Genomic DNA, 10,514 nt, shown 5'->3' on the forward strand with positions numbered 1-10,514 from the left:
TGATGATCGGCGCCCAGCTAAACGTCGAAGGCGCCCTGGCCCCTGATACGCGGCACTGCTATCTGTGAAGGTGCCCAGATTGCTGCCGCTCGAATTTTGGTCGCCTACTTAACAAACCTCCGTTGGTGCCATCTCAGTTTCCTCGAGGTCAGGCAACCTTCACACGCCGTTGGCTACCTTGGCTGGCCGGCGACTCGTTCCCCTCGTGGCGACGCTCTTGACATCCAGTCAAAAGTTGAGTGGCTGGGCGCTGGCGCCCCCAGTGGGGGCCGGGGAAGGGGCAGTGGGCCTCCACGTTGCTCTCTTCCCGAGCCTATGGTGACTTGGCTCAACTCTCCTCAATAGAATCTGGATTCTGCACGCTGTATGAACATGGGCGTATTGTATTGTATTGTATTGAACAATCATGAGCGATCCACATTCTGAAAGTGCGTGGCGATTACTGCTCAGACACCACTACGGACAATACGGACAGTGGGTGTGACAATCAGTAGTGCCATTCATATAGAGGGTGTCATATATGAGCGGAGAGGCAACAGTACAGCTGAGCGGAGAGACAACATTAAAGCAACAGTACAGCTGGCGTTGCATGGAGCTGCAGGCAACCGGGCAGCGGAGGCTTGCGAAAAATAAACAATTCGTCACTTCAACGTATAAACAATAGTATCAAAAGCAGCATAAACACATATTCTCATGGTCGAACCCATGCACTAGCGGCTCACGGCGGGCACAGGCACGCAGTGCGGTAGCGGTACCGGATCACACGTCATGGGCGTTGTCTCAGCATAGGTTGTTATGAGCGGAGAGGCAACAGCAGAGCTGAGCGGAGAGACAACATTAAAACAACAGTACAGCTAGCGTTGCATGGAGCTGCAGGCAACCGGACAGCGGAGGCTTGCGAAAAATAAACAATTCGTCACTTCAACGTATAAACAACAGTATCAAAAGCAGCATAAACACATATTCTCATGGTCGAACCCATGCACTAGCGGCTCACGGCGGGCACAGGCACGCAGTGCGGTAGCGGTACCGGATCACACGTCATGGGCGTTGTCTCAGCATAGGTTGTTATGAGCGGAGAGGCAACAGTAGAGCTGAGCGGAGAGACAACATTAAAACAACAGTACAGCTAGCGTTGCATGGAGCTGCAGGCAACCGGACAGCGGAGGCTTGCGAAAAATAAACAATTCGTCACTTCAACGTATAAACAATAGTAAAAGCAACATAAACACATATTCTCATGGTCGTCGGAACCCATGCACTAGCGGCTCACGGCGGGCACAGGCACGCAGTGCGGTAGCGGTACCGGATCACACGTCATGGGCGTTGTCTCAGCATAGGTTGTTCGCAATCTAGTTGAAGCCTAAGAAGACGGCCAGTGGGGTCTCACTGCTGCTGAGGCGACCTCGGAGACGATGCGTCGCCCCTCCTGTCGGCGACCTGCGGTGAGCAGGACTCCAGATAGCTGTCTGGCACGTTGCCGACACTGCCAGACGCTGTCAGCAGGCCTCACTGCTGCAAGTGATGTGCAGATGGACGTCAGGTGACTTCGTCTGCAGGCGATTCCGGAGACCGCGGCCTCACCAGGCAGCACCACCTGCATCGCCATGTCGGTGTTTCTAGAAATGGAAAAATAACAGTATCGGTGAAGGACAAGCAATACAATGTATTCTGTTTTCCTCTCTTGCAGGTATACGTAATCTACAATTATCATTGTTCCTATTTCATTCAACTCAACCTGAAAATTCCATATTGGCACATTGTTTGACTAAATTTGTGTAGTTGGGAACAGGGGCGACGCCACGGTGCGACAACTGGAGGGGACATTGACCATTTTGGAGGGGACAAGGACCATTTCAAGTCGATTCTTTCCATGCAACGCCATGGGCGTAATGTTAAAATTTTAAAAAGTGGAGGGGACGAGATCCCCTCTGTCCCCCCCCCCCTGTGGTGACGCCCTTGGTTGGGAAGCAGATTCTGATTGTTTGAAATACATGTTTGGCTGAACAGTGCGGAAAATATTTCATTGATCACTATAGCTGCAACAAAAATACTGAGACAGAAAACATTTGCGCTTACCTGGCTCCTTAGTCAGCCCCGCACAACGGAAGTGGTACCATTTATCGCAGCCGTCGCATCCGACCATCGGTGCTGCACTGATGCTGCTGCACTCCCCACATTCCCAGTACCTTAGTAGCGTCTTGGCTGTGAAAAGATTACATGAGTCATGGCGCATTCATGAATAGTAAGATGTTTTATATGTTTAACATTGCATAGCAAAGACACAACAGCTGGGAGTCAAGTGTAAGGACTTTTGACAAGGGTGTTTGAACTCAGTGGGGTGAGGTTTGGTTGGTCAAGAGTGGTCATTTTTAGCAATGCTGTTTTTGACTACAGCTTTGCTAAGTATGACTACGGTGATGATGTCATGGTAATCAAATTTGACCACCATTATACCAATTTTGCACCCTGGTGGAGAAAACACAAGTTTCAGGTTACGGGAAGTAAGATAGGAAAGTTATTCCGGCAGTTCTTAAAAGAAGACAAAGAATCTTGATTCTGGTTGTTGTAAATGGGGGTCCAAGGTTGAACAGAGCCAGCATTTGGCACTGAAATTCAAAGTTTGAACACAATGAAAAAGATGCTTGATATCACTATAAAAGTTTATTTCAGGGGGAAATGGATGCATTCACGTAAAAGCGCACAAAAGTACTCTAGCAAAGTGGATTACTAAGGTACTGAAAAAATCTTGCCAAACAGCTGTTCGGAATATCAAATCTGACATACAGAATTTTCAATGGCCATTAAAATAATATCATATCACCATTTTCCCAGTGAGTGTTGTCATTATAACTTTGAGGCAAGAAAAGCTTTGCTAAAAATGACGCTTGGCGAAGCCTCATCCTACTGGGCTGTCTGACATGTCTCCCTGTAAAAAACATGTGGTCCTTATATTGTATATATGATGAATATGTTAATAATGCAGAGAAAACACAGTATAAATTATACCCAACGTTTCATCTTAATCGACTTTGTCAAGGGTGTTTGAACAACTTGAGATGAGTGAAGTGTAAGAGTACCTAGGTACATCTGAAAATAAACTGAATCTGCGTCCAATAAACATTGATTTTCATAATACATTTCACAAATCAACTGCTAATAACAATCATACTAAAATAGCACGACAGATACCTAACTAACAATCGCATGAAGAACTTCTTGATTCGCCTTGACTATTGTCGTCCGAACGAATGTTGTCTAACGTGGTCTAAAGTTACACATTTGTCTTTTCTGCGCAGTATTTGTGTTTGCCATTTACCGCACCAATGTTCGCCAGCGGTGGTGACTTTTCCTTACCTGCTCACGAAACGTCACACACGACATGACGTCACCCGAAGACGTCATCAAAAAGTCCAGCTCTTAGGCGTGTCCCTAATATTGCTTCTTCGAATTTCGAAACCACCATGCTCCCAAAGTTGTCATCCCGCCGGACCTGCCAAAGTTATACCACGAATTCTCGAATAATACCAGTGGTGTGGGTTTCAAATCAGTAGCAGTCAATATCAAAATTGAATGGTTTTTCATATATTATGTGTTTTTTGCATTTACTAATGCTCAAAACTAGAATTAATCCATGTTGAATACATCACCACCATTGGTGTTCTTTGTCACCCTGTTCCACTAAATTTAATATTGTTTAAAAACAAGACCGAGTCGGCATCTAAATAAACCACCAAAATGTGCAAAAATGCACAGACTATAACATATAAAAGTGTTAAAGCTCAGCTAATTGGGGCTCATTGTCAATTTTCCTTCCAAAGTTGAAATTTAAAGTTTTGGGTACCAAACAGTCTTGAACAAAAACATTCATAGTTGGTAAACCTACCGCAGATGGGCTCATAAAAGGTGTTCATCATAATAAAAATTAAATTTTCTTTCCCGATAAGCATGTTTTATTGCAGTTTCGGTGTCATAAGATATATTTTTTTGGTCTAGAATGTGAGAGCTTCCTTGCTGCCAAAAGTCACACTGTAACAATCAATGGAATATTACTAAGAAATAAAACCGAGTCGGCATCTATTTATAGTACAATAATATACAAAATTAAATTTTCTATCTGCTGGTGTAAGGTTTTATACAAAATAAATTGGGGCTCAGTACGAAATTCGATGTTAAAAACTGCAGACCATGATTATCACCTGCAGCTGCGCACAGTTTACTGTACTGCTATCGCTAGCGAACGCCAGCGCTCTCATTTGATTGGTTTAACGGCATGTTCGCTGCTGACGGAGAACATCCCTGATTTTTGAATTTGTTTTGATTAGTCCGATTAGGCACATTGGAATTCGGTTAAAATTCAATTTAAAATTGTGCAGCTTGTTGATGGTAGAAGTTGTGAAGTGCATAACATAAAAGAGTTGTGTAGAGATTGTATGGGGTGTTGGCGTTTTTGTAGTTTCCTTTTTCTTGTGCTCTTTTGAGATCTTTGCAGGGGTTGGAAATTTGGAATCACAATGCCACCAGGAAACAGTGTTATTTTGTTTTCATGCCACAGTTATGGGCAACACGGCAGGGCAAAGTTTGCCTCAAGTCCTGGCTCGTTCGTAGCCTTGATTTGCATTCAAGAAAGCAGGTCTGTGTCCGAATGGATGCTGCACATTTTTTATATTCTTCAAAGCAATCGAGGTTCATTTGCCGATGCTGCATGGAGTATGCGAAGCAAAGCAGTGTCATGCTGACGCGGAGACGAAGACGTGGGTATGAAACAGACTACAATACTTGGCAAAAAGGCAAGCAAAATGCATCACTTAGTTCGACTAATCCGCATCATTCTATATCAACCAATCTGGAAATGTGTACCCTCCAGTGTACCAGTATGCCCTGCATAAATGTGGAAGAATTGAGCCAGAGCCATGCTAAGCGTGAATTGCTGTGTAGACCTACAAACCCCACCATGCACCAGGCATCCTTGAGCATGTGCTGTGTTGTGCAGGTGATTGTGCATTGGTGTTCATGTGCTCCTGGGTGCCTTTTTGGTGGGGGGGGGGGGGGGGAGCTCGAGCTGGTTTTAGACTAGCAACATTCTTCCAAAGGATGAAAAAACTAGCAACATTATTTCTAGACAAGTTATTTGTTGATTTTTTACATTTACTTAAAGGAAATAGTTCACTTTCACGAAATTATTTTTTTTGCAACGGATTTATGATTTTTTATGTTCAAAATAATCAGCAAAGAAAATAAAACCTTTTTATAACAAAATATTATTTTCTATATTTTGATATAGGAAGAACTTTTCAGTTTCTGTAAGGCACACGCGATCCAGTATGAAAAGAGCATGGGTCCCGAAAATTCTTCAGAAACAGAGAAATTATCGCAGCCACCGGCATTTGGGCGATCTGCTCGATCTGATAATGTTCCCCTGAATGTCCTAATTGATCAGTACGAGAATTTCTCTAGAGTTCTCGTAGATAATTTCTCTAGTTTCTGAAGAATTTTCGGGACCCATGCTCTTTTCATACTGGATGGAAATATATGCAAGGCACACATCCTCAACGCAAGACACCTTTTTCGGGACGAGAAATAGAATATCTTTGCCTAGGGTGATCGTTGGGCTGTAAAAGCTCCTGATTTATGCTCGTCTCAGCCCAAGCTACGGAACTGCTATTCCAGTTGAAAACCCATGTTAAAAAGTGAACTTTTCCTTTAAGTTACATTTGGAAAGTCTTACATTCAGAGTACAGCTAGGCACATCAGCCCACCATGGGAGTCTGACTAGTAAAATGTAGTGTTTGCAACCTGTGGTGACATTGAATAAGCCAAATGATATAAGATCGTCATCATGCGCTGCTGTCGCCTTTGTTTTCATTGTGTGTTGTGTGGTTCTTGAGTTATCATCCTATCCACCAGGTTGTATCTGGCGGTGGTTCTGGAGATAGCGCGGTTCGATTCAGCTGTGGGCCGGACGTCACCCAGCAGAAATGGCAGCGTGTTATCACCAGCTACGAGGCGCGCATACAGACATTGTCCAGAAACAATCACGTCATCTCCAGGTCAGTTGTGCATCCCACCGACTCTGTAGGGCAGTGATATAATGCCAATTGTGTTACCTGCCCCCTGATAGGTGATAATGGCGTCCCCTCGTCCTCGGTGAGTGGCGTGATGACTGTGACCGGTCACCGGTCGACCACAGGTCGATCGGGGCCGGTTGTCGCTGTGGTCCGAGAGCCGAGGCGGGCCCAGGGGCGACCTCCTTGGCCGTCTGATGGAGGCGTGGTCCCATACATGCATTTCCCATCAATATGTGAATTTATCAATATATAGGTAAATGGTTGTGACCAATCACTGTTCAACATCTGCCAATATAACCCGACCTGCGTCCTCCTCTGCCCTCCACCCTCAGGCAGTCAGCTGAGTCAGATCCAGGACCAGCTCCAGAGCCTGAACCTGTCATTGAAGGCCGTCAGGCACCACCTATCCTTCACTGTACAATCCTTCGGTGTTACAAGTTACAACCAGATTAATTGCTTTATGCTCCACTCAGTCTGCTGTTTGACCATAATGGGCTGTTTGAATGGCATGGCATATTGTGTCATAAGGAAAAAATATAGCATTGCAGTTAAAGGCCTACTTGCATTACTATGCTTCCAGTGAATGCTCTGAATATTTCTTGGTGAGTTAAATAGATTACCTTAGGGATATTCAGCATAGGACTTGAAAATAATATGGTCCCTAATGAGTCATTAACTCTTTACTGTGTTTCAGAGCGCCACGCGACCACGATGGGACTGCCAACGATGGCCTGCTCATCGACAGTGCTCCCCGCCAGCCGGCGGCGTTCCGCCAGCCAACGGGCTTCCGCCAGCCAACGGCGTTCTGCCCGCCGATGGTGGCCCGACGACCGACGGTCGCTCGCCGGCCGAAGGTGATCCGGTAGCCGAACGAGGCTCGCCGACCGACGCCGGCCCGCCCGCCGACGGCGCCCTGCCAGCCGACCGCGTCCCGTTCGCCGACGGCGTCGATACGCCGGCGCGCGTATCGACATTGATCAGAAACGATCACATTATGTCCAGGTCAGTAATTGTGTCAATCAACGCATCCACAGGTCAGCTGTGTCCCGCTTCGTTACTAGGTCAGTGACCCTAGGTGGGTTGCTTGGGGGAACTTTATGTGTTGCCGGGATGGGATGTCTGCTTATGCAGGTGCCGTTGCAAGTGTCGTGACGCTTGATGGTCTCAGGCTTGAGCTTCGAGTGAGTGAGAAATGCTGAGTGAGAAATGTGTAATGTGTATTATACAGGCGAATGTACTGTTATTATGGATGAGTGTGCGACAGGGAACGTTATGAGGTATGATTCGTGGTCGCCGTGGCTGGTAGTGGCATTTTACGCGACCGTCGTGACCTGTGACGGCAGCCGTGACTGCTATATGACAGTCGCCGTGACTGTTCTATAACGGCCTTCGTGACTGAAACGTGACGGTCGTCACTCGTCGTGACGTGCCGCGACTCGCTGTTTTGCAGGTCATTAGTCGCGGGCGCTCGAGCTGACGGTGTCGTCTGACGGCTCCACGGTGACCAGCGCCGCCTCCGCCGAGAACATCCGACTCCTGAAATGCTAATGGTCGTACACGAACAAGAGGCTCTAAACATCCAGGTGCAGGATAAGCGCCATGCTCAGAGGCGTCATCTGGAGAAGGCCGCACAGTGCACTTAAGGCTGAGCTCGGGTGTAGTGCGCGCAGACAGATATGATCAACTGACGGGCCGGCCATCAGATTTCAGTACGGAACTCAAGATGATTGGAGCCGACGTGGTTCGGTTGATGGTGTGTCAGGGTTGATTGAGAGTGGAGGCGAGACACCCGGATCTGTGAATGATACGCCGATACGGATCTCGACGTCGTCTCGCAATTTGTGCTATGTTATATGACGGCTATGCCGTGGTATCATTCACTCTCGATGCGCTAATAAATAATAAATAGGACAGAGATTGGAATTAAGATTATTATATTTGGATGTAAGGGGCAGGTTTTGGCCAGCGCTATATTAGAAATCGTGAGCGTGCTAGTTGCAATCAATCGCGCGCTTCTTGCTGAACATCTGTGAGCGAGAAAATACTTTCTCTGGAACGTTCGTCGTAAAATATGTGTATCTTTGGAATAAGTTGTCAGAACATGAATGCATTTTCGGTGTCCACTGCAGCTGCTGTTCTGGAACAGAAACATGCCGAGATCGGCTGTGTAGGTATGTACTATGTACGCTGTGGCAAAATCAAGCAGCCGTACCATGAATCAAAAGCGATATGTGAATTAAAGTGGATATATTTCACTATTTTTTCAGTTTTATCATACAGATCACAGAAATGCGTCAAATACTGATCACACCCGGTTCCAAACAACTAAACGCTTGCGATCACTGGAAAGTAAATAAACAATAGATACCCATGTGGCTGCCTGGCGTGATCCGAGACTCTCTCTCTCTCTCTCTCTCTCTCTCTCTCTCTCTCTCTCTCTCTCTCTCTCTCTCTCTCTCTCTCTCTCTCTCTCTCTCTCTCTCTCTCGCTCTCTGTTGTTGCTGACGCACACAGGACAACACAGCCGAATCGCGACGATGGAGAGCACGGAACGATGCTGGTGACTGGCGGACCAGCGAAAACAGGAAAGGAGATGAATAGCTCTAGCTCCCGTCTGCGCGCGGAAGGGCTCTGATTGGCGCGGCTCGCTGACTCCATTGGCTCATCAGACTGTTGTTGGTTTCCTCCTTCCCCCTCCCACAAGCGTAGCCACTAGCCAGGTAGCTAAGTTGTGCGTGGAAGCGAGCGGCCAGAGCGGCGCTAGGTGTCGCCCTCCCAGCGACCGGGCAGTGCAGCTGGACACTGGGCTGTGCAGCTGGACGTGCCCCGGATGGTCTCTGATCTCGGCACACTCGGCAGAGTGCGACCGGACACTCCATGGAGTTGCATAGCGTCGATAGGCCGTATGGTGTCGCTGTCGTAATTATAAAAGCGTAAGTAGAAGGCTGAAACAAGATATAGAATGCTTTTCTTTACATTTAATATCGCAAAGCACAGCTTTATGCGCTGGCTACGATATGTGCGTGTCGGTTGCGGCAGTAATCATCGAAGAAATGTATGATTTATGAACGTTTCTTGATCATAGAATGATAAAACATTGCAATGTTTGCCTGTTGTGAAGAAAACTCCTATACTGCCGCTCTATCGTCCGGAATTATTCGTGTTTGATTACGGCGATTCCGCCACTCTATCAGCTGATTTTTGTTTCCGAGTCACGTGACCAACCGGTGTCTCCCTGGTGCGGAGTCTGGGGCAAGTATCAGTTGGGGAAACTACGAGGAGCCAAACAAAAATTGGATTAGCCAATCAGCGGCTGGAGTGGGCGGGGCGATGACCATATATGGTCATAAAATCAGACAACTTCATCTTTTCAATGAATTTTAGCATTCAAATGAAAAAATAAGGCATAAGAATGTTTTTTAACCACACAAGACCTACACTCACCCGGTGCATAATTAAAGGAAACAGTTCACTTTCCTGAAATTAGTATTTTGCTATTGATTTATGATTTTTTATGCTCAAAATGATCATCAAATAAAATAAAACCTTTTTGTAAAAACAATTTTTTTCTATATTTTAATATAGAACGAACTATATTCTACGTAAAATAATGTTTGACGCGGAAGCTTATTACGCGTTGACCAATCATATCGCGTAGTTCAAACCTACGCATACTGCATTGGCTGTAAGCAGCATGCTGATTGGCTGACGATGACGTGGCTGCATTCCTGTGCAAGGCACACATTCCTCTGCAAGGCACTCTTTTTGGAACGAGAAATGGAATATCTTCGTCTAGGGTGATCATTGAGCCGTAAAAGCTCCTGATTTGTGCTAGTCTCAGCTCAAGCTACGAAACTGCTATTCCAGTTCAAAACCCCATGTTAAAAGTGAACTATTTCCTTTAACTGGCGGCTCTAAATCGCAGAGTTACAACGCAATGTCAAACCGTGATTGGCAAATATGGCGGATTGAAACAGACGCGCCAAGAAATGTAAGCAGTACTGTGGTTAAAAAATGCCATTATTTTTATTATTTTGTTTATGGTTTTTCTAATTGTAGTTAAGTTATTATTTAAGAATTAAATATTTCTGTTTATTGTAAAAAATTAAATCTTTTAACAATTTTCATTCATAAAACCAATCCATTTATTGAATGGCCAGCTGATTGTGACGCCCAGAACCTGCAGAAAAGCATATTTACGTCTGGACAACGAGTTGCGGGGAAAAGTGCTGATTGTGTTGCAGTTTTAGGAGCCGGTGATTAGGCTGGATTTTTGGGTTACTTTTTCGTTCTGATTCATGTATTTCATAGTGTTTGGCTTTTGAATATTTTAGTTCTTCCAGATAAATATTACTTGCCTTACAACTTTTGTAAAAACGTTTCATTTTTTTTTATAAGCCGACGTTCAGAGTCCTAAAAATACATCAGCACTACAATCATTGTAAA

The 10,514-nt window shown here is 45.6% G+C and overlaps 1 protein-coding gene across 3 annotated transcripts; it reads left to right on the plus strand.

Moving 5' to 3' along the window:
• The first annotated feature begins 3,422 nt into the window (after positions 1–3,422).
• Positions 3,423–8,439, plus strand: LOC122379195 (cleavage and polyadenylation specificity factor subunit 6-like). 3 transcript variants are annotated; one of them, XR_006256142.1, is made up of 4 exons: positions 3,423–4,754; positions 5,908–6,050; positions 6,401–7,070; positions 7,519–8,439. XR_006256142.1 is itself a non-coding variant. In XM_043361180.1 (3 exons), exons 1-3 carry the CDS (start codon positions 5,979–5,981, stop codon positions 7,556–7,558), a joined length of 420 nt encoding a protein of 139 aa, XP_043217115.1. In that variant the 5' UTR covers positions 5,717–5,978; the 3' UTR covers positions 7,559–8,439. The 3 variants fall into 3 exon arrangements, 1 of the variants encoding a protein (XP_043217115.1); XR_006256141.1 differs by having other exon boundaries at positions 6,763–7,070; XM_043361180.1 differs by lacking the exon at positions 3,423–4,754 and having other exon boundaries at positions 5,717–6,050; positions 6,763–7,070.
• Positions 8,440–10,514: the final 2,075 nt, after the last annotated feature.

This window comes from Amphibalanus amphitrite, unplaced genomic scaffold (assembly GCF_019059575.1).
Source record: "Amphibalanus amphitrite isolate SeventyFive unplaced genomic scaffold, NRLGWU_Aamphi_draft 000073F_arrow, whole genome shotgun sequence".
NCBI classification, from domain to species: Eukaryota; Metazoa; Arthropoda; class Thecostraca; order Balanomorpha; family Balanidae; genus Amphibalanus; species Amphibalanus amphitrite.

What these genes read in the sequence shown, in the direction of transcription:
- LOC122379195 (XM_043361180.1), top strand. Translation starts at nt 5,979, where the DNA reads ATGGCAGCGTGTTATCACCAGCTACGAGGCGCGCATACAGACATTGTC. An exon ending in AACAATCACGTCATCTCCAG is followed by an intron (nt 6,051 to 6,762) that starts GTCAGTTGTGCA and finishes ACTGTGTTTCAG; the next exon opens with AGCGCCACGCGACCACGATG. An exon ending in AACGATCACATTATGTCCAG is followed by an intron (nt 7,071 to 7,518) that starts GTCAGTAATTGT and finishes GCTGTTTTGCAG; the next exon opens with GTCATTAGTCGCGGGCGCTC.